This window comes from Chlorocebus sabaeus, chromosome 28, assembly GCF_047675955.1.
Source record: "Chlorocebus sabaeus isolate Y175 chromosome 28, mChlSab1.0.hap1, whole genome shotgun sequence".
NCBI classification, from domain to species: Eukaryota; Metazoa; Chordata; class Mammalia; order Primates; family Cercopithecidae; genus Chlorocebus; species Chlorocebus sabaeus.
The window spans coordinates 14440472-14464242 of NC_132931.1; the positions used below are offsets into that span (position 1 = coordinate 14440472).

At 49.3% G+C, this 23771-nt stretch overlaps 1 protein-coding gene across 3 annotated transcripts in view; it reads left to right on the forward strand.

The window, feature by feature from the left end:
* Positions 1-23771, forward strand: part of BAIAP2L1 (BAR/IMD domain containing adaptor protein 2 like 1) — a 109733-nt gene that overhangs the window by 76521 nt on the left and 9441 nt on the right. For all 3 annotated transcript variants that reach the window (XM_037990359.2, XM_037990360.2, XM_037990361.2), the window contains 9 exons: positions 4788-4849; positions 4957-5028; positions 7753-7890; positions 9505-9657; positions 12808-12975; positions 14433-14580; positions 18666-18873; positions 20366-20443; positions 22502-22682. In XM_037990359.2, coding sequence (XP_037846287.1) covers positions 4788-4849; positions 4957-5028; positions 7753-7890; positions 9505-9657; positions 12808-12975; positions 14433-14580; positions 18666-18873; positions 20366-20443; positions 22502-22682 — 1208 coding nt within the window. The remainder of the gene's footprint in view (positions 1-4787; positions 4850-4956; positions 5029-7752; positions 7891-9504; positions 9658-12807; positions 12976-14432; positions 14581-18665; positions 18874-20365; positions 20444-22501; positions 22683-23771) is intronic.

Consider the following 23771-nt stretch of genomic DNA (forward strand, 5'->3'; position numbering starts at 1 on the left):
TTCTCGGAAAATAAAGCAGGTTCTTATCCATTATCAGATGTAAACGGAAAGAATCTTTATGCCTACATGTCCTATGCAGTTCAGGTACATTAGTAATCTCCATCTGGTTCCTCTAAATTTGTACTGTGAACTGATGAAGAGAATATATTAATAGTCCTATGACTGTATTCTTTTTCTTTTTGGAAACAGGGTCTTACTCTGTCTCCCAGCCTGTAGCACAGTGGTGCCATCATAGCTCACTGCAGCCTCGAACTCCTGGGTTCAAGTGATCCACCTGCCTCAGCCTCCTGAGTAGCTGGGACTACAGGCATGTTCCATGAAGCCCAGCTAATTTTTAATTTTTTTTTTTTTTTTTTTTGGTAGAGACGGGGGTCTCACTATGTTGCCCAGGCTGGTCTTGAACTTCTGGCCTCAAGTGATCCTCCCGCCTGAACCCCACAAAGTGCTGGGACTTCAGCCACCACGCCTGGCCCTGTGTTTCCAGTGAAAATGTTCTATGAGTTCATACCAATAATTTTCCTGAAGTTTTATTCTTCAACATTATATTTTAACTTCATACCACCTATTGGCTAAATGCATCTCTTTGTGCAATATTGTCCAAAATGTTGGGCATATTTGTTCACAGTTTCTAAAATGAGAGTGATGCCACCATTAACCATTCTTTTTTGTTGGAGATTTCCACAACCTGCTAGACAAACTCTCGTAAAGCTGTAACACTCTGTGTGAATTACTTATGCGAATATTGAGGAAAAATTGATGGTAGAAAATGTCTTTGAGTTATGTTGAGTTCATGCTTTTGAAATACGTGTATATTGCCCCTTACTCAGACTGAATCACAGTACGGCGCTGAGTCCCTTCCCAAAAGGGTGACTCCAAACATAACCGGGGAAAAAAGGAAGCAGGCACCCCAGTGTGCACAGCACAGTGGTGTGGTTCTTGTCGGGGCGCATACTTAGCTCTGCTTCATCTGAGTCCGGGCTATGCCTGCTTCGCCTCACCCTCAAATATTTTCAGGGTTTTTTTTTTTTTTTTCCTTCTCAAATGTAATTTATGAAAAAGTAGGTTACCGAACTAAGAGCAAACAAACCCATGTGGCATTGCATTTTAAACATAAAGTAACACTTGCTCTATTTAAGATGAAGCTTCTGCAGATGGAACATAAAGGGTGTTTTCATCTTCCGCTTGACGATACACTTTCGGCTGCTTGCAGAATTGCAGCCAAGATGTGTGTTAATCCTTTCTGTGACCGCGGACTCCGCGGCGGCAGCTGCTGTGAGGCGGGCATCTGAATTCCAGGAGCAGTGAGGGACAGGAATAACAAGGCCAGGTGTTGCCCGCCTGCCCGCAGAGTGAAAGAGCTGCTTCACTGCGCCTCTCCCCTGCGCCGCGGGAAGCCACGGGCAGGAGCATGGAGCGTGCCCAGGGGCCCAGCCAGGCCAGAGCACCAGGTTCAGCAGTGTTGGCGTCCACCCTAGCACACACCTTGGTTTTGGCAGCATGCTTCCCAGAGATCCACAGTATATAAAGTTATGGAAATAAAGTTCATGAAAGAGAACAGTGTGAGAAAAAAATGTGAATGCGTTTCCTCTGGCTCAAATCACCGAATGCTTTGAGCCACATTGTTTTTAGACGTTTTTGTTTATTTTTTTTTTAAGTAGATCTCCCTTGCCAAGAATAGAATGTCTGATTTTCTAAATAACTGGAGTGGGTTTTGTTGTTGTTTATATTTCATCCCCAATGAGGAATTGTTTGTAGGTTTAACATAGATGTGAAAGTAACCGGGATTGTATCTGAATGGACCGAGGGGCTGTAAAATGGCATGTCAATGGAGTTTTGCTTTTGGCTGTGTGAAGGTGGCTTTTGCGAAGAATTCTGATCTGTTGGTTTTCTCATGCTACGTTCTGGAAGATGAAGCTGGTGTTGTTAAGGATGTGGAGTGGGAAGCTCGTTTACTCAGAGGGTGGAGCCCTGAGCGCTGGGATGATTCTGTCTTTACTCCCCATGTTTAGCCATCGAGTTGAGTTCCTCCATCAGAGCACCGTAAAATCCCACAGGGCTTAGGGACTAGGTTATATACCTGTCACAAGCCCTGCAAGTTCTGCTTCTCTGAGAGCTTCTGACCCCACCTTGTCTAGGCAGCACCGTTTGCAGAGGGCTCTGAAGTACAGCAAGGGAGCTGGTCTCCCTGGAACACCATGGGGGGAGGAGGGGAGTGACATGTTACGCCTGCATTTGGAAAGATCCCTGGCATCTGTGAGGAAGGTGATCCGGGAAGCGACAAGCTGGGAGTCCAGAGAGAGGATGAGGGATGGAAGCAGGCGTTGGGGTTGGGCAGGCTTGAGAGAGAACCTCCTCGAAAGCCCACGTGGTGGGACGTGAGTGCTGGGGGCTGGGGCTGGATGGGAGAATCCTCTGCCACCTCTGGTGGAACAGATCACCGGGTGAACATGTCTTGGTGACTTCACACGCCATTCCCCGTGCCTTCCGTCCTGGGCAAGGAAGAGATCACAGAGCTTGGGAAGGGACATGGCTGCACCCTACAGGTGGCTCCGATGATGGCCTCGCATCCCCCAGGGAGAGAGTCTTAGTCATCAGGTATTACACGTGGGCGAGAGGTTGACCCTTGGCTGGCTGGCAGCTGACAGCTAGAATTAGAGAATGCAGGGCAGCCAGAGAGGTCACTTTGAGACATGTCGAGGATGAGGTGTGCCCGATGGGACATCTGCGTGGCTGTGTTCAGCAAGGGTTGAATGCTAACCTGGGACAAGGGAAACCTGGGTGGCCAGTGTGAGACTCAGATGTCCCTAGAACAGGACACAATAGGGTCATATGGTGATCGTAGCTGAGGCCATAGTCCAGTCTGTGCTTTCTCTCTCTCCCCATATTCTACCACAGTCCTCATTCAGATTCCTCCCCTGCAGCCTCTCAGTTCCCCGCTAGAATTCCTTTTTTGGGGGGCGGGGAGACAGGGTCTCACGCTGTCACCCAGGCTGGAGCGCAGTGGCGCAATCCCGGCTCACTGCATCCTCCACCTCCCGGGTTCAAGCAATTCTCCCACCTCAGCCTCCAGAGTAGCTGGGATTACAGGCACGCACCACCATGTCCAGCTAATTTTTGTATTTTTAATAGAGACGGGGTTTCACCATGTTGGCCCGGATGGTCTTGATCTCCTTACCTAGTGATCCGCCCGCCTCAGCCTCCCAAAGTGCTGGGATGTGACAGGCGTGAGCCACCGCTCCTGGCCTGGAATTCCTTTTCATCTGGCCACTGAGCTGTAGGATAGTCCACTGGCACATTTTGCCGTTGGTCGGCATTGTTTGATGGTGGTGGTGGTAATGGTAGTTCCAGATGATTCTATGTGTTTCTCCCATTTCTTAGGTGTCAGATACTAGGAAACCCATTTGGCTCCTGCAGATAAGTTGGCAGAGAGAGGCCCTCGTTCACCTTTATCAGATGTCACCTGTAGAAAGGTGGCAGAGAGCTGGTGCACTGGCACTCACTGCAGAGATGTGATTGCAAACCCAGGGGCCTGATTGCTGCCCTCAGCGGTGGGCTTCTCTGTCCTAGAGCATCTTCCCCGTCACGTGACTGTGCTTGGTTTCAGGGGCTGGTGTATTCCCAGGAGAGGCAGGCTGAGCACTCTTCCTGCTGCGGGTTCCCCTGGCGTTAGGATTTTCCAAAACATTGTAAGAACTAACATGAGAAAAAAGAAATAGCCTTTATCTCTCGTGCCTGACAGATAATCCGATTACTCTGGGGATTCGATAAAAATAAATCATTGTTTATTCTTAGAGTTATCTTCTGTGATGACCGAAGTAATCATTTGTGAGACACTTTCAAAATTTAAATCAGATGTACAGAACTCGGCTTCAGGAACAAGTAAATATAGAAAGGGCCACGCGGTCCAGGCACAGTGGCTCACACCTGTCATCCCAGCACTTTGGGATGCTGAGGTGGGCGGGTCACTTGAGGTCGGAAGTTCAAGACCAACCTGGGCAACATGGTGAAAACGCCTCCCCACAAAATATCCCAAAAAAATAGCTGGGTGTGGTAGTGCACACCTGGAGTTCCAGCTACTTGGGAGGCTGAGGTGGAAGGATAGCTTGAACCCAGGAGGTGGAGGCTGCAGTGAGCCAAGGTCATGCCACTGCACTCCAGCCTGAGTGACAGAGCCAGACTCTGACTCAAAAAACAAAAGACAAAACAGAAAGACTCATGTGAATTTGAAGAGAGTTTGCATGAGAGTTTGAATGTGAGTTTGAAGAGTCTGATTGATTATGTCATAGAAGCCATTTGCTCTCAGCTGTGTGCCCCTGGAAGCCACTGTGGGGACCCCGTCGTGCTCCTGATGTGTCTCGGGGGTGATGCTTAGAGACCCTGAGGGCAGTGTATTTCTGTGTTTCCCTGTTCTGTTTTACTTTCCCTAATACTTTACAAAACTGTGCGACGGGCCGGGCGCAGTGGCTCACACCTGTAATCCGAGAATTTTGAGAGGCCAAGGCAGTTGATCATCTGAGGTCAGGAGTTCGAGACCAGCCTGGCCAACACGGTGAAACCCCATCTCTACTAAAAATGCAAAAAATTAGCCGGGCATGGTGGTACACGCCTGTAATCCAGCTACTTGGGAGGCTGAGGCAGGAGAATTGTTTGAACCCGGGAGGCGGAGGTTGCAGCAAGCCAAGATCGTGCCATTGCACTCCAGCCTGGGCGACAGAGCAAAAACTCCACCTCAAAACAAAAAAAAATATGCAATGGCTTTCTGCTAACATATCTGGTTTTGTTCCCAGGACATGTCCTCATAGAGATTTCAAGTACCCACAAGAAACTCAACGAGAGTCTTGATGAAAATGTACGTGATCTGTGTTTCTATTTACAAAATACACTTGTTTTAGGTTTTAGAACTTACTTTGCTTAAAGTCTCAAATCTGGTGTGAATTTATTTCCTTCTGTTAACAGTTTAAAAAATTCCACAAAGAGATTATCCACGAGCTGGAGAAGAAGATAGAACTTGATGTGAAATATATGAACGTAAGTGCATGGTTCTCCTCCAGCCCCAGCCTTGGACTGCCTGACCTCCCACCCTGAGAACTCATTCCCACTGTTGACTCATCAGCAGCAGACAGGAGCGAAGGCTCCCTGTTGATGATACCCAGATGCATGAAACTGACAAGCTCCCTTTGGGCTGCATGGACCGGTTTTTGCTAACACTTGGGATCTCTATTAGAAAGCATAGGGGCCAGGTGCGGTGGCTCATGCCTGGTAATCCCAGCACTTTGGGAGGCCAAGGTGGGTGGATCACTTGAGGTCAGTAGTTCAAGACCAGCCTGGCCAACATAGTGAAACCCCATCTCTACTCAAAATACAAAAAAAATTAGCCAAGCATGGTGGCACATGCCTGTCATCCCAGCTACTCAGGAGGCTGAGGCAGGAGAATGGCATGAACCCGGGAGGCAGAGTTTGCAGTGACTCGAGATGGCGCCATTGCACTCCAGCCTGAGCGATAGAGCTAGACTCCATCTCAAAAAAAAAAAAAAAAAAAAAAAACCTAGGAAAAAGTATTGCCAGAAATCACGCTGCTTCCAGAAAGCATCGTCTTCACAGAATACATTCACGCTGTAGGACATCTGTGCTTGCGTCACTGCAGCTGATGCAGACAAGCCAGCAGCGCTTCAGGCTGTGGGTGGTGTGCGGGAGAGTGCCGGGACACGCCCAGACCCATCTGCAGAGACCGCTCCTGCATGGCGCCCCTTCTCTGTCCACTGTTGTCCATTCCAGCAGATTTCTCCAGGTCCCCTTCAGGGTGGCCCTTCTGCCTCAGTATTTAGGGCTTTTGCCATCTTCCCTTGCTGCTACAGAGTACTTAACTTTCTCCTGCCACCCAAAGCCCCCTTTCTGCTCACCAAGACCCCCGTGTGGCAGTGAGTGTGTGAGTTGCCCTGAAATCATCCCTCCCCTGTGGTCCTCGTGAGGCCTGCTGCCTGGCTTCACGCTCCCAGCTGGAGGCCACAGGACCTGGACAGCTGCTAAGGTGCATTATCTGATTGTTATCCTTTCAGAAACTCCAAAACATAAACAACCCTTCTTTTTTTTTTTTTTTTTTTTTTTGAGATGGAGTCTTGCTCTGTTGCCCAGGCTGGAAGTGCAGTGGTGCAATCTCGGCTCACTGCAGCCTCCGCCTCCTGGGTTCCAGCGATTGTCCTACCTCAGCCTCCCAATTAGCTGGGATTACAGGTGTTCACCCCCACACCCGGCTGATTTTTATATTTTTTAGTAGAGAGATGGAGTTTCACCATATTAGCCAGCCGGGTCTTGAACTTCTTACCTCGAGATCCACCCGCCTCGGCCTCCCAAAGTGCTGGGATTAGAGATGTGAGCCACCGCGCCTGGCCAGACACCCTTCTTATTTGCACTTCACAGATTATAGGAAAAACAGGAATTTGAATTCTGATGCAGGTCTGTTTAAGACCCTGTGTTTGCTGGGCGCGGTGGCTCATGCCTGTAATCCCAGCACTTTGGGAGGCCAAGGTGGGTGGATCCTGAGGTCAGGAGTTCGAGACCAGCCTGGCTGACATGGTTGAACCCTGTCTCTACTAAAAATACAGCCGGGCGTGATGGTGTGCGCCTGTAATCCCAGCTACTTGAGAGGCTGAGGCACGAGAATCGCTTGAACCTGGGAGGCGAAGAGTGCAGTGGCGCCATCTCGGCTTGCTGCAATCACCTTGGTGGCTAAGTGCTTTGGATGGGACTTGGAGACTTTGGGTGGCAGAAGAAAGTTAACTACCCAGCATCAAAAAGCCTTTGAGGAAAGAAGGAATAAAAGAAAGAGACGGCCGGGCACGGTGGCTCAAGCCTGTAATCCCAGCACTTTGGGAGGCCGAGACGGGTGGATCACGAGGTCAGGAGATCAGGACCATCCTGGCTAACACGGTGAAACCCCGTCTCTACTAAAGAATACAAAAAACTAGCCGGGCGAGGTGGTGGGCGCCTGTAGTCCCAGCTACTCGGTAGGCTGAGGCAGGAGAATGGCGTGAACCCAGGAGGCGGAGCTTGCAGTGAGCCGAGATCCAGCCACTGCACTCCAGCCTGGGCAACAGAGCGAGACTCCATCTCAAAAAAAAAAAAAAAAAGAAAAGAAAGAGAAGATGTCCTCAGAGACCTGCCTTCTGGTCAGGGCTCCTCATTTAAACAGTAACCTTTAGAACAAAGCCAAGACATTAAAGTTGAATGAAGGGGGCCATGTGAACTGAGGGGTGAGGGTTCTCACCAGTGTGTGGATGGTGTGAACCTCAGAGTGAGGGTCCCAACCATCGTGCAGATGGTGTGAACTGCAGAGTGAGGGCTCCAGCCAGCATAAGGATGGTGTGAAATGAGGGCCCCGGCCAGTGTAAGGATGATGTGAACTGTGGGGTGAGGGTCCCAGCCAGCGTAAGGATGGTGTGAAATGAGGAGTGTGGGCCCTGGGCAGTGTGAGGATGATGTGAACTGTGTGATGAGGGTCCCAGCCAACATGGAGATAGTGTGAACTGAGGGATGAGGGCCCTGGTCAGCATGAGGATGGTGTGAAGTGTGGGTGTGAGGACCCTGGCCAGCAGGAGGATGGTGTGAACTGGTGTGGGTGTGGGGGCCCCAGCCAGCGTGAGGATGCCATGAAGTGAGGGTGTCAGGGCGCTGGTGAGCCATACACAGTGGAAGTGTGAGCAGAAGCAACTGTGACAATTTGTGTGGTAATAAGCACAGCAATTTAACTTACAGGCAACTCTAAAAAGATACCAAACAGAACACAAGAATAAATTAGAGTCTTTGGAGAAATCCCAGGCTGAGTTGAAGAAGATCAGAAGGAAAAGCCAAGGAGGCCGAAACGCACTCAAATATGAACACAAAGAAATTGAGGTGAGCTTTTCAGCAATATCTTGTTTTCTTTTGTTGTTGACAATTTATACAGTTGAAGAGGAGGTTGGCTGGGCGCGGTGGCTCACGCATGTAATCCCAGCACTTTGGGAGGCCAAGGCAGTGGGATCATATGAGGTCAGGAGTTCAAGACCAGCCTGGCCAATGTGGTGAAACCTTGCCTCTACTAAAAGTACAAAAATTAGCTAGGGTGATGGCAGGTACCTGTAGTCCCAGCTACTCAGGAGGCTAAGGCAGGAGAATTGCTTGAACTTGGGAGGCAGAGGTTGCAGTGAGCCAAGATTATGCCACTGCACTCCAGACTGGGTGACAGAGCAAGACTCCATCTCAAAAAAAGAAGAGTTTTGAAGTTGATCTCATGGAATTGGGAAGTATAATGGTGGTTACATTTCATTCTGTAGATAGCTGAGGATGGTCAGTGTGTTGACTGGGGGGTGGATGAAGGAGAGGTTGGTTAATGGGTCCAAACATACAGTTGGATAAAAGAAATAAGTTCTAGCGTCCAATAGCAGAGTAGGGTGACTATAGTTAACGGCAATGCATTGTTTATTTCAAAATAGTTAGAAGAGAGGTCTTGGAATGTTCCCAACACATAGAAATAATAAGAACTTGAGGTGATGGACACCAAAGGACCCTGCTTTATCATTATCACGTGTGCCCTATAAATATATAAATATAATCTATCAGTTTTTAAAAATAAGCATTTTGACTGAGAGCTGAAGGCTGTAGAGTTTTCCAGAGTTAAGTATAATTAATCCGTGACCTCCTGCCAAAACATGGGCTTTTTCTCCTGGCTCTGAAAGAAGAAGGGATTCTCCATGATCAGTGTTACTATTCCCATTGTACAGATGGGAAAAATGAGACTTAGGTTAAATCATATTTTATTAGTCTGTTTTCATGCTGCTGATAAAGACATACCCTGAGACTGGGCAATTTACAAAAGAAAGAGGTTTAATGAACTCACAGTTCCACATGGCTGGGGAGGCTTCTCAAAATCGTGGTGGAAGGGAAGGAGGAGCAAGTCACGTCTTAACACGGATGGCAGCAGGCAAAGAGAGAGCTTGTGCAGGAAATGCCCCCTTATGAAACCACCAGATCTTGTGAGACTTCTTCACTATCACAAGAATAGCACGGGAAAGGCCTGCCCCCATGAATCAGTTACCTCCCACCAGGTCCCTCCCGAAACACATAGGAATTATGGGAGCTACAAATCAAGATGAGATTTGGGTGGGGACACAGCCAAACCATATCACGTATTGTTGGCATTTGGAACTGGGTTTGAACCAGGAACTTTCTGGTTCCAAAGTACATGGTGCTTTCCAGCAGGACAGGTTCATATCTCTGGAGTACAAAATAATATTTGTGCAAATCGCCCCTTGGGAATGTCAAGCCCTGGGGCAACTTCTCTCTGCACATGAGTCAGGGACCTCAAGGAGAATGATGGTATCTACTTAGGTCAGGTTACAGCATTCTTTCCTCTCATGTATTTACTCTGTTATTCAAATAAAGCAGGCGTAAAGATGGCAGAAGATAAACGTCAGGCTGCACGCTATCTGATGCTCATGTCATACTTAAGTAATTACTGTTTTTTTTTAGTACGTGGAGACCGTTACTTCTCGTCAGAGTGAAATCCAGAAATTCATTGCAGATGGTTGCAAAGAAGCTCTGCTTGAAGAGAAGAGGCGCTTCTGCTTTCTGGTTGATAAGCACTGTGGCTTTACAAACCACATACATTATTATCACTTACAGGTGGGTGTGGTGGCAAATTGCCTTGAGTATTAATAACCTTATTTCATATTTAAATGCCCCAGAAGACTGGGCCATGGCTCCCGCCTGTAATCCCAGCACTTTGGGAGGCTGAGGTGGGCCTGGGCAACATGGCAGAACTCTGTGTCTATAAAAAATAAAAAAAAACTAGCCAGGCATGGTAGCATGTGCCTGTAGTCCCAGCTACTCAGGAGGCTGACGTGGGAGGATCCCTTGAGCCTCGGAAGTTGAGGCTGCAGTGAGCTACGATTGTGCCACTGCACTCCAACCTGAGCAACGGAGCAGGACCCTGTCTCAATCAGTCCATACATACAGAGATACACATACATGCACGCCACCCAGTTTCCGCACAGGCCCAATATAAAGCAGTGGGCCATTTTGCCAATGAAAAGATTCCAGAGAAACTGGTTTTGGCCAACTTGAACATAAAAACTTATAGAAATACAGCTGAAATGGTCAAATTTCCATGTATAATGTTTAATTAATTAATAATACATCCATATTTAATGTCCTTCCTAAAATAATGCTTCATCATTGAAAAATAGCACATGTTTGCTCTTCTCACCTGCGAGTCAGCTTTCCCCAGGCCCTTTCTGATGTGTCCTCAGCATCACTGTCTTCACCATGGCTGCATGGCTGCCGGTGAGTCCCAGCGGGCCTGGGGCTACGCCACCTGGGCAATTTGAGATGCTCCCTTCATGGGTCTGTGTCCGGGGGTCATGGGCAGCTCTGCCCCAGCCCACGGGCCGCCATTTACGCACCTCAGGACGGCTGGGCTCAGCGATGTGTTCATTCCTCTTGGTCGCGTTGGTTCCTGGTTTCTTCAACTGAATGACCTCATCACCCTCCTTCCAACACACGCAGCTGTGAGGTTCGAACCTCCAGGAATCATTATGCAACACACGTCACATTTCCTTTCCTTTGTTTTACATTATGAACTCTGCTGGGCCTTGGTAAACATCCAAAACTAGCACTGGTTGAGGTCAGAAACTCATTGTTGTTCATAGTAAAGTTAGAGAGTGTTCCAAAATAGGAGAAGCTTTGCAAGAGCTTGAAGGTAAGTCAACTTCGTCTTTGTTTTAAAGGAAAAATACCTTGGCCTTGTATGTATGCAAATGTTGTGTTTTCTATAAACTTTTTACAACTTTAAGGAATATTCAGGACTGGGCATGGTGGCTCACCCTTGTAATCCCAACACTGTGGGAGACCAAGGTGGGTGAATCACTTGAGGTCAGGAGTTTGAGACCAGCCTGGCCAACATGGTGAAACCCTGTCTCTACTAAAAATATAAAAATTAATCATATGTGGTGGTGGGCACCTGTAATCCCAGCTACTCAGGAGACTGAGGCAGGAGAATTGCTTGAACCCAGGAGGCAGAGGTTGCAGTGAGCCCAGATTGCACCACTGCACTCCAGCCTGGACAACAGAGCAAGACTCTGTCTCACAAAAAAAAAAAAAAAAAGGAATATTCAGCTCCCTAAACTAAATAAGATTTAAAATTCATACAGCAGGCCAGGCACAGTGGCTCACGCCTATAATCCCAGCTCTTTGGGAACCAGGGCAGGAGGATCACTTGAGCCCAGGAGTTCCAGACCAGCCTGGGCAACATAGCGAGACCCTGTCTCTCCAAAAACAAAAAAAAGTTTTAATTAGCCAGGTGTGGTGGTGTGCACCTGTGGCCCCAGCTAGTCAGGTGGCTGAGGTGGAAGGATTATTTGAGCCCAGGAGTTCGAGGTTGCAGTGAGCTGTGATCATGCCAGTGCACTCCAGCCTGGGTGACAGAGCCAAAATCCTCTCTCAGAAAAGAACAGAATGGTTACAGCAAAGGAAATAATTGCTGTATTAGGTGATCACTTTTGTCAACAGCACATCTGTACTAGTTCCGGGAATGTAGAGTTCACTTCAGAATCTTCTCTTCCCAGAGTGAGGGCATCCTATGGCACCGGGGTTGCAGGCTGGAGAGGGACAGAGGTGACCTCGAGGTTCTCTTCCTGCGTGGTGCCCCGCCGTGTCATGAGGCAGCCTGGCCCCTTTTCAGGGAGCTCCAGTTATCAGCAGTCTTTCTTAGACTTAACCATGGGTCCCCAGTAATGCTTTATAGAGTGATGCAGACCAAAACTGCTCCTTTCTATACTGGAAGTTTCTTCAAGTATCTGAAAACTGGTTTTGTGACTTCTCTTAATCCAGCTAAAGTGCCCTAGTCCTTTCTGTGGAGTTGGGATGAAGCAGGCCCAAGCAGCTGGTCCACCGTGCTGCAGAGTGTCAGGGTGACAGTTGGGGACAAGGGTGGTGTGAGGGGGCTTTGCCCTTCCCCAGGACTGACATCAGCCCCCGCCACTCTTGATAAACTCAGAAGCTGAGTAAAAGCAGTGCGACTGCCGTGCACACAGCTGCAGGACAGGCCCCTGCCTCCCCTTTTCCAACCAGAGTGCCGTTCAGAAAAGGTGTTCGCTGGAAGCGCTTGGGGGGCCTCTCAGAGTCCAGCTGTCAGCAGAGCCAGGCTCGTGGGTGCTGGAGGGGCGCTCTGCCTCCAGGGTTGCGGGTTCTCGCCCCTGCTGGTGAGGTCTGCTCTGCAAAGCCTTGTTTGGCCTGTGGTGCGGGGGGCATCCCTCAGCACTGCCCACCACTCACCCACGGTCCCTCTTCCCCATAGACAGACTCTCAGGACAGTCTGATTCACTTCTCTAATGTCTGAATCGGTCAGAGCCAACTCCTGGGCCAGTGGCCTGTGTTGGAGGTGCTGCTTTTAATAGGAGTGGGAGGGAAAAAGTGATGGTTGACGTTTCTGGGGCCACCTGGAAAACGGGATTCCTACAGATTGCTCACTCCCTCCCTTTGCGTTTACGTTGTTGTTCTTAACCATTTACCATCTCCACATTAGTCCCATGCTATGTATTCACACTGAGGGAGCAGGATATTTCCTTTAGAGTCAGAGCCTTTGCCCCTCTCGGCCAGTGAGACACAGCTGATCCTCTGGGCACTCAAAGTGCTCACCTAGTAGTTTAACCCAGAGCCCCCACACTCCTGGTGCTAAGCCAGTAATTCTGTTATCAGCGATATGACGTGATGTCATTTTTCTCAGCTCTTCAGACAATCATCTTTGTCTTTAGTCTTCTTCTTTTGGCTTTGCAGTCTGCAGAACTACTGAATTCCAAGCTGCCCCGGTGGCAGGAGACCTGTGTTGATGCCATCAAAGTGCCAGAGAAAATCATGAATATGATCGAAGAGATAAAGACCCCAGCCTCTACTCCCGTGTCCGGAACGCCTCAGCCTTCACCCATGATTGAGAGAAGCAATGTGGTAGGAACCGGTTTTCTCTTCCGGATTTCAATCATGTGTTTCCTGACTTGATCTGGGCCGCGTTTGCCTTTGTTGGTGGGAATCACAGGTCCTCCTTTAGTACTTCCAGGACCACCTTTTCACAGCTCTATCCCCTTACCTTTAGGGGTGAAGGTAGCTGGGCACATGTTTGTCTTTTGTTATTGAGGCCGAGTCTTTCTTGTTCTGTCGCCCAGGCTGGAGTGCAGTGGTGTGATCTCGGCTCACTGCAACCTCCACCTCCCAGGTTCAAGCGATTCTCCTGTCTCAGCCTCCTGAGTAGCTGGGATTACTGGGGCACACCACCATGCCCGGCTAATTTTTGTATTATTAGTAGAGATGGGGTTTCACCATGTTGGTCAGGCTGGTCTCGAACTCCTGACCTCATGATCTGCCTGCCCTGGCCTGCCAAAGTGCTGGGATTACAGGCATGAGCCACCACAAGCTGGGCACATGTTTTATACTATGTTTGGCGCTATTATCTTTGTTTTGGAAATTTTATCCTTACTCAGTTTTTTTTGTTGTTTTTTGAGACAGAGTCTTGCTCTGTCACCCAGGCTAGAGTGCACTGGCCTGATCTCGGCTCACTGCAAGCTCTGCCTCCTGGGTTCACGCCATTCTCCTGCCTCAGCCTCCCAAGTAGCTGGGACTACAGGCACCCGCCACCACACCTGACTAATTTTTTTGTATTTTTAGTAGAGACGGGGTTTCACCATGTTAGCCAGGATGGTCTCAATCTCCTGACCTCATGATCTGCCCACTTCGGTCTCCCAAAGTGCTGGAGTTACAAGCGTGAGCCACCGCACCCGGCTGTCCTTACTGTTTTTAATTGTAATCATTCCAACTAAGTTTACTCCCAAGGAAGGAAGTATAGGTGTCTCAGAATAAATTAGACACACTCTGATGGCATTCATCACAATGTAAGGCACTTCAGGAAAATAAAAAAAAGGCCTCAAAGTATTCACAGTAATGAATTCACACGTTTGTTGTTTGCTGATCTTTGAACCTGGGCTCTATTTGGAGACTGGGATGTAGCAGGTGGTTTGAACACATGGATCCACTCTTTCTGCCCATCTCAAACCCCCTGAAATGTGGCGAGGCATGGTGGCTCACACCTATAATCCCAGCGCTTTGGGAGGCCTTAGCGGGCAAATCACTTGAGGTCAGAAGTTCGAGACCAGCCTGGCCAACATGGTGAAACCTCGTCTCTACTAAAAATACAAAAAATAGCCGGACGTGGTAGTACGTGCCTATTATCCAGCTACCCAGGAGGCGGAGGTTGCAGTGAGCCGAGATGGCGCCACTGCATTCCAGCCTGGGCAACACAGCGAGACTCTGTCTCAAAGTAAATAAATAGCCTATGATTTAAAAAGCCTTGGGAATCTGTAATTCCAGTTCTGTGTTATGCTAATATTGGACTAATAAACAATTTTTCACAGGTGAGGAAAGATTACGACACCCTTTCTAAATGCTCACCAAAGATGCCGCCCGCTCCTTCAGGCAGAGCTTATACCAGTCCCTTGATCGATATGTTTAATAACCCAGCCACGGCTGCACCGAATTCACAAAAGATAAATAATTCAACAGGTAAGAGATTCAGTCTGATTTATTTGAAGATACCTTTTACCTTTGTTTTAAGATAAGCCGTGAAATCAATATTTTGGATAAATGTGTCGCAAGGTCGGGAGGTAAACAAGCAGGTATGGTGGCTACGTTCAGCCCTGGCTTTGCAGAGCATGAGTTCAGAACAAATACAGGTCCAGACTATGAGGTGCTCTGATAAGTGATAGATTTCTCTGACATTTACCAGTTCTACGCATTGACCGATGTTTATCCAGAGTAAACATACTGTTGAGAATTACCTATTTACAAATAAATGGAGGCCGGGCGTGGTAACTCACACCTGTAAACCCAGCCCTTTGGGAGACCGCGGCAGGTGGGTCACCTGAGGTCAGGAGTTTGAGACCAGCCTGGCCAACATGATGAAACCCCATCACTACTAAAAATACAAAAAATTAGCCGGGCGTGGTTGTGCCTGCCTATAATCCCAGCTACTCAGAAGGCTGAGGCAGGAGAATCACTTGAACCCAGAAGGCAGAGGTTGCAGTGAGCTGAGATCGCACCACTGCGCTCCAGCCTGGGTGACAAGTGCAAAACTCTGCCTCAACCAATCCATCCATCCATCGATCAATAAGAAACATGCATAGCCTCGCTGTGTGTTCCATATTTGGTGGCAATTGTAATAAAACTTTTCTTTGCAATAAAATAAGCTATAAAAGATAACATTGAAATGGGAAAGATTCCCTTGTCCCCCTTGCAGGGCCTGCAATGAGGGTGTGGCTCGCCTCTTCAGTGGCCCGGCGCTCAGACCTCTAGGGGCGTAGACAGACGGGCAGGCTGTGGGGTTCCCACGTCACAGCAGTGTCTAGGGACGACCGTTTACAGCTGAAGCCCCAGGGGGCGCATGTTACTGTATGCTCTTTCAGTTTGAGTTTGAGCCTATAGGTGGCTTGTGTTAACCAACTCAATTACACCCTCTACCTTGTCACAGGGAGAGAGGGTTTTCAGTATCCCGGGTTCTTACCTTGGTGTACCGGAAGAATCGGGTCACACGTGAGCTCGGAGAATGAGTGCAAGGCTTTATTGAGCGGAGGCAGCTCTCAGCAGATGGGGGAAGTCAGGAGGGGATAGAGTGGGAAGGTTTTCCTCTGGAGTAGGGCCCCTCAGTGGCCTTGACCAACTGTTGCAGCCAAACTCTGTCGTTCTGCTGGTCAGTGGTCTGCCAGCATGCTGGAGCCTGTCGGTGCCTCCCTCTCGATGCCTAGCCACTGTGTTTGTTCCTCCAGCGACAGGCTCCTTTCAACGTCCAGCAGCTTGCATGTCTGCCTGCTTAGGTTCTTGAGGGTTTTTTTTGTTTTTTTTTTTTTTTTGAGACGGAGTGTCGCTCTGTCGCCCAGGCTGGAGTGCAGTGGCCGGATCTCAGCTCACTGCAAGCTCCACCTCCCAGGTTTATGCCATTCTCCTGCCTCAGCCTCCCGAGTAGCTGGGACTACAGGCGCCCACCACCTCGCCCGGCTAGTTTTTTGTATTTTTTAGTAGAGATGGGGTTTCACCGTGTTAGCCAGGATGGTCTCGATCTCCTGACCTCGTGATCCGCCCGTCTCGGCCTCCCAAAGTGCTGGGATTACAGGCTTGAGCCACCGCGCCCGGCCGGTCTTCAGGGTTTTTATAGGTACAGGATGGGGGTGTGGCAGGCCAGGGTGGTCTTGGGAAATGCAACATTTGGGTGGGAAATGCCTGTCCTCACCTAGGTCCATGGGGGTGGAACCCTAGCCAGAGACCACACCCTCCTATACCCAGCACTTTCCTTCCCCAGTTCCATATCATTTAAAGGGACCACGCTCTTCCCTTCCCAGCACTTCATAATTATCGACATGACAAAATTGTGATTATTAAGCTTACCAATAAGCTTGGTTTGAATTTTTTTTTTTTTTTTAATTCCCGAAATCAAGTCTCACTCTGTCACCCAGGCTGGAGTGCAGTGGCACGATCTCGGCTCACTGCAACCTCCACCTCCCAGGTTCAAGCGATTCTCCTGCCTCAGCTTCCCAAGTAGCTGAGACTGCAAGCATGTACCACCACGCCTGGCTAATTTTTGTATTTTTAGTAGAGACAGGGCCTCACTATGTTGGCCAGGCTGGTCTCGAACTGCTGACCTCAGGTGATCCACCCGCCTCAGCCTCCCAAAGTGCTGGGATTACAGGTGTGCGCCACCATGCCCAGCTGGTTTGAATTCTAATCAGTGTTTTTCGTCATCTCTAACAGAGCACCTCATGCTCTGTTGAAGAACTTAAGTTCTAACTTGGATTGCTTAATTTTGTTGACTGTATTTCAACAAGCTGGGGCCAGACGCAGTGGCTCATGCCTGTAATCCCAGCACTCGGGGAGGCCGAGGCGGGCGGATCGCTTGAGGCCAGAAGTTTGAGACCAGCCTGGCCAACATAGTGAAACCCTGTCTCTACTAAAAATACTAAAATTTAGCTGGGCGTCGTAGCTCACACCTGTAATCCCAGCTACTCAGGAGGCTGAGATACAAGAATCACTTGAACCCAGGAGGCGGAGGTTGCAATGAGCCGAGGTCGCGCCACTGCACCCCAGCCTGGGTGACACAGTGACAAAAACAAAAGTTGGAGCCAGTTACTGTCTGCAGATGTTGCCGGCTGCTTCACTGGTCAGACCCCGTCCTTCTGCACATTCTTATAACCCAGGACCCTCGAGACCTGTGCCATGGCCCCAACCCATCCACGTGGGGTGTGTCACAGGCCCCATGTTGTGAAGGTTGCGGCAGTCAAGCTGTTGATGAGAGAGAGCCGTGGACCAGAGTGTCCCAAGCTATTGGGCAAAAGAACAGAGTTTTCCAGAATGATGACTAGGATGGCCCAGCAGAGGAAGATGATGGTCTGTAGGCATTTGCCTTTGAAGGAAGTCCTGTCAATTAACTAAAATACACAGTTAAAGTTTATAATACTCTATGCATCCCAGTGATTCAGATGACTCTGGTTCTTATTGGTAAAAGCAGAATGAAATTTGCTGGTGGAGGGTTGGACATGGTGGCTCACGCCTGTAATCCCAGTACTTTGGGAGGCCAAGGTGGGAGGATCACTTGAGGCCAGGAGGTCAAGATCAGGCTGCGCAACATAGCGAGACACCATCTCTACAAAAAAAATTTTTTTTAATTAGCCTGGAATGGCGGCGTGTGCCTGTAGTCCCAGCTACTTAGGAGGCTGAGGAGGGAGGATCTTTTAAGCCCGGGAAGTCCAGGCTGCAGTGAGCTGTGATCCTGCCACTGCACTCCAGCCTGGGCAGCAGAGTGAGACTCTGTCTCAAATGTATATACATATATATTTTTTTTCCTACCTTTTTTTCCCTGGAGTGGAAATATCAGCCTGTGTTTGAATGGAGACGTGAACAGTACGGCCTCGTGCCCCTGAGTAGAGTGTATGGGACAAAACTGCCCTAACTGGTTCCTGGCCCAGCCGCTTGCCAGCTGTGGGGTCTGTCGTGTGGATAACAGTAGTTCCTTCCTCCTTGGAGCCTGGCGGGATGGCAGCTGTGAGACATTGAGATCGGTGACTGGCACCTGGTGAGGACTCTATAAACGCAACTCATCCTCACCTCGTCCTTCTTAGGCCCCGGGGGTGAGAAGCTGAGCGGCCAGCATGGCAAGACTGACTGCATTTCCAGCTTGCTTCTTTTCTTTGTGGACATTAGCAATTGAACTGTGGCCCTAGCCTGCCTTTGTGATTGGAATTGCGAGGGCAGTTTGGCGTCGGAGCCGTTTGCCTCTCTAAGGAGAGCCATCCTGGCCAAAGCAGAGTGCAGATCAACCCGGCACACGCCGCCCTGTCCTTGGGCCTGGAAAAGAGTCCGCAGCCGCAGGGATCCTCTTGTGCACGGTGCAAGCCTTCAGGCTACACGCTGCCTCTGTTTCTCAACAGTCCCTGCCCCTTCTGGGCAATGATCAAGGCGAGGAAATAGGACAGGGTCGGTTTCCGTGGAAGGAGCGTTGTTAGCAAGATGAGAACAGGTGGATTCCTGGGTTTCGCTCATTGGAACGTGCCTGTTGATTCTCATGCTTTCAAAAGCCATTACTGCTACACTCCCTCCAACAGGTACTTCCGAAGATCCCAGTTTACAGCGATCAGTTTCGGTTGCAACGGGGCTGAACATGATGAAGAAGCAGAAAGTGAAGACCATCTTCCCGCACACTGCAGGCGCCAACAAGACCTTACTCAGCTTCGCACAGGGAGACGTCATCACGCTGCTCATCCCCGAGGAGAAGGATGGCTGGCTTTATGGAGAACACGACGTGTCCAAAGCGTAAGTCTGGGTGTGATGGTCCCAGCAGGGCTCCAGACGGCCCCTGCCTTCCAGAACAGCCAGGCTGCAAATTGTCTTTGTGGACATGCTCACGTTTTAGCCAAAGTTAAGTTTATGGCTTAGTTCTAGTTTAGTTAAGTTACTCGATCCCAGGCTATTTTCTGTGTATCTGTGTGTGTAGAGATACATTTGGTGCATGCATAGTTATTAGAGCATATGAAGTCACCTCTCTGAAAGTAATTTAAACAGTCTTTTAAAAAAAATTAGCATTTGGCCGGTGCAGTGGCTCACGCCTGTAATCCCAGCACTTTGGGAGGCCGAGGCGGGCAGATCACCTGAGGTCAGGAGTTCCAGACCAGCCTGGCCAACATGGTGAAACCCCGTCTCTACTAAAAATACAAAAATTAGCTAGGCGTGGTGACAGGCACCTGTCATCCCAGCTACTCAGGAGGCTGAGGCAGGAAAATCTGGGATTGAACCTGGGAGGTGGAGGTTGCAGTGAGCTGAGATCGCGCCACTGCACTCCAGCCTTGGGTGATAGAGCAAGACTCCCATCTCAAAAAAAAAAATTAAATTTAAATTGTCATGTGCTTTATTGAGGATAATCTGCATATCGTATATACTTTGTTAAGGCTTAGCACATAGGTAGTTTGAATGCAATCCTCTTAATTTCAACCATAATTATGTGCACAAGCCTTCCAGTAACTAGCTTGTCAGATTTCTAGACAGACTGTTCCGATGTATTAATAAAACCAATATGAAAAAAAGAGTAATCCAAATCAAATTAATGTCATACATACAACATATATTGCTTTTTAGCTAGGCATGGTGGTGCACACTTCTAGTCGCAGCTACTCAGATGCTGAGGCAGGACGATTGCTTGAGCCCAGGAGTTCGAGGCTGCTGTGAGCTATGATCGCATCACTGCACTCCAGCCTGGGCAACAGAGGGGAGACCTGGTGGCTCACGCCTGTAATCCCAGCACTTTGGGAGGCCGAGGCGGGCGGATCACAAGGTCAGGAGATCGAGACCATGGTGAAACCCCGTCTCTACTAAAAATAGAAAAAATTAGCCGGCGCAGTGGCGGGCGCCTGTAGTCCCAGCTACTCGGGAGGCTGAGGCAGGAGAATGGCGTGAACCAGGGAGGCGGAGCTTGCAGTGAGCCGAGATTGCGCCACTGCACTCCAGCCTGGGCGACAGAGTGAGACTCCGTCTCAAAAAAATAAAAAATAAAAAATAATTAAAAAAAATAAAAATAAAAATAAAAAATAAAAAAAAAGAAAGAAACAAGAAAAATTGTTAACAATACACATGGTTCAGTGTATGTGAAAGTCCATATTTATCTATTAAAAGCCTTAATTTTATTTACTCCACACGTGGGCCTTTCTGGAGCTGTGGACTGGTCTGCCCTGAGCTCTCATCAGGCTGTTCAGGGAGGTTGCCATCCACTTGTCTACTGCTGATAGCATCTTTTCTCCCTCTTTGCCGGTAGGAGGGGTTGGTTCCCATCGTCGTACACAAAGTTGCTGGAAGAAAATGAGACCGAAGCAGTGACTGTGCCCACACCAAGGTAGGTCCTGAACGTGGCTGATGTCTCCCAGTGACAGAAACCCCTGCCCTGAGGTTTCCATAACACACCACCGTCTAGCTCTGTCGCAGGCCCTGCCCTAAGCCTCAGCTCTCATGGACTAGTCAGAGATGAGACTGTGGCTCACGGTGCTGTCTGCTGTGATTTCTTTTGTCCCCGAGTTTTGCTGCCGTGAGGAGACCCAGCCCAGGCCACCTATTCCCCGCAGTCCTGCAGCCCTCTGAAACTCCCTCCCTGTCTCGCGTACCTCCTGGTCACTAAACCCAAGGCATGTGTTTTCTGTCCTTATCGTACGCTTATCTTACCGTCCTTATCTTACAGCCCTTAATGCTGTTGTATGCTTTTTCTGGAATGTTCTCTGACCCTGGCTGCTTGACCTGTGCTCTGTTTGTCTTCTGCCTCATCAGCTCTTTGCATCTCTCTTCCACCCATCAACTAAACATGAGTGTTCTTGGGGGTCACCCTTGGTCCGTCCTTCCTGCCTGTGCCAGACCATCTTGTCCACTCCCGTGCTTGAAATACACTGTTGGGCTTCGCTGAGCACCTCCATGCCGAAAACCCCCAAATCCGTATTCCGGATGAGATCACAACAGTAGTTACTGCCCAGAGACCGTCCAGAGGGCTTTGCATTGATTTGCTCATTTAATTCTCACAGCAGCCCCATGAGGTGGGCCGCCACTTTAAAAAATGAGGACGCTGGCCGGGCATGGTGGCTCATGCCTGTAAGCCCAGCACTTTGGGATATGGAGGCAGGAGGATTACTTGAGGCCACAAGTTCAAGACCAGCCTGCACAACGTAGCAAGACCCCCATCTCTACAAAAAAATAAATAATTAGCCAGGGCATAGTGGCCTATGCCCATTGTCCCATCTACTCTGGGGGCTGAGGTGGGAGGATAGAAATTCACGAAACCCCTATAACCCATCCGGCTAGCCAAGTAGAAGGCCTCCAGGTCTGACGTTGCAGTCCCCCAAGGTCTGATGCTGTCTGCAATCTTCATCCCTAGCAGAATAGCTAAAATGCCATTGTACTGGGGAAGAAAAACTGAGTAACATTTTTAGGATGTTAAAATTTCAAGTTTTTACTTTTTTTTTTTTTTTTTTTAAACTCTTAGCTCATTGCTCACTCCAGCTTTTGCTAGTCTCCAATTTCTTTCCTTAGATTAAATCAATCAAGAGCCAGCTCCTAATTTAAAAGGTTTCCTCTCCTTTTGTCTTGTCTTCTAAAGAATTTTTTGGCCAGGCGCAGGGGCTCATGCCTATAATCCCAGCACTTTGGGAGGCTGAGGCAGGCAGATCACCTGAGGTCAAGAGTTCAAGACCAGCCTGGCCAACATAATGAAACCCTGTCTCTACTAAAAAATATATTAAAAAATTAGCCGGGCATAGTGGCAGGCGCCTGTAGTCCCAGCTACTTGGGAGGCTGAGGCAGGAGAATCACTTGAACCGGGGAGGCAGATGTTGCAGTGAGCCAAGATCCCGCCACTGCACTCCACCCTGGGCAGTAAGAGTGAAACCCCGTCTCAAAAAAAAAAAAAAATTGTGAGAATATGTTTATAAACCACTAAAAACATTAGTGTTTTAGGTCGGGTGTGGTGGCTCACGCCTGTAATCCCAGCTGAGGCGGGCGGATCACTTTGAGGTCAGAAGTTCGAGACCAGCCTAGTGAATATGGTGAAACCCCGTCTCAATTAAAAATACAAAAAAATAGCTGGGCACACTGGCATGCATCTGTAATCCCAGCTACTCGGGAGGCTGAAGCAGGACAGTCACTTGGACCTGGGAGGCGGAGGTTGCAGTGAGCCGAGATCATGCCATTGCATTCCAGCCTGGGTGACAGAGTGAGACTGTTGCAAAAAAATTTAAAAATACAGTGTTTTGTATTGATATATGTACTGTGTGTGCCTGTGTGTGCGAGATCAAGATCAGGTTTTGACTGGTGACGTACCATTCCTGTTGTCCTTGGTCAGGGACACGGAGGATGTTTGGGGCTTGGTGGTGAGACATTATCTAACGTGTGCTATGTCCTTTTTGGGTTTGAGCCCTGCGCCGGTGAGAAGCGTCAGCACCGTGAACTTGTCTGAGAACAGCAGTGTTGTCATCCCCCCACCTGACTACTTGGAATGCTTGTCCATGGGGGCAGCTGCCGACAGGAGAGCAGACGCGGCCAGAACGACCTCCACCTTTAAGGCCCCAGCGTCCAAGCCCGAGACCACAGCTCCTGTGAGTAAAGCCACAGCGGGGCGTCCTGTGTCCTGGACTCGCCATCCCAACGGGGAGGCACAGGTTGCTGTTCCCGCAGCGGTGACCGCCTTGCTCTGCTCTGCCCCTAGTGGGAGGGTGGTGTCTCCCGGGAGGAGGGAGGAGGGGCCTTGCCGCCTTTGATCCTCTAGATTCCCTTCTTTTTTTTTTGAGACGGAGTCTCGCTCTGTCGCCCAGGCTGGAGTGCAGTGGCCGGATCTCAGCTCACTGCAAGCTCCGCCTCCCGGGTTCACGCCATTCTCCTGCCTCAGCCTCCCGAGTAGCTGGGACTACAGGTGCCCGCCACCTCGCCCGGCTAGTTTTTTGTATTTTTTAGTAGAGATAGGGTTTCAGCGGGTTAGCCAGGATGGTCTCGATCTCCTGACCTCGTGATTCGCCCGCCTCGGCCTCTCAAAGTGCTGGGATTACAGGCTTGAGCCACCGTGCCCGGCCTAGATTCCCTTCTTTGTCATGCAGCCTTTCACCTCCTTGACTTCAGCCCTTCTTTCACGTGGACTCTATCTTGTCAGTGACAGTTTACACACGGTCGCCCCTAGTTCGCTAGATTTTATTAGGTTTCTTCTCTCTCCTGCCTGGCTGCAGTCTTTTAGCCATTGAATCACCATTTTCTTTCATTTTCTTATTTTCTGAAGAGAGGCTTACTTAGGTTCAAAGTGGTAACTTCATCTTTCTTCAGAAAGTCTTGACTCCCAGGCACTGCGGATGTTATCTTTAACCCTAAACCCTCTAGGCATGGGGTTTAGGGCTAAAGATAACCCTGAAAGATAACCCTAACATGCCACTGGGGGCCCAGCATGGAGGGCCTGGGCTCCCGGAGCCAATTCATCCACTCCCGCCACCGCGCATGTCTGCTGGGCACCAGGCCGTGGTGCAGGCTCTCCAGGTAGAGGAGAACAAGGCCAGACTCTGCCTCTTCGGAACTTCTGTTCTAGTGATAGGAAGCAGACAATAAAAAATCAACAACAGCATCGACACTAGAAGCCATGCAGAGAATAACACAAGTTGAGGTGATGGTGGGGTGGGGAGCAGCGCGGCTGGACGTCACTCCCG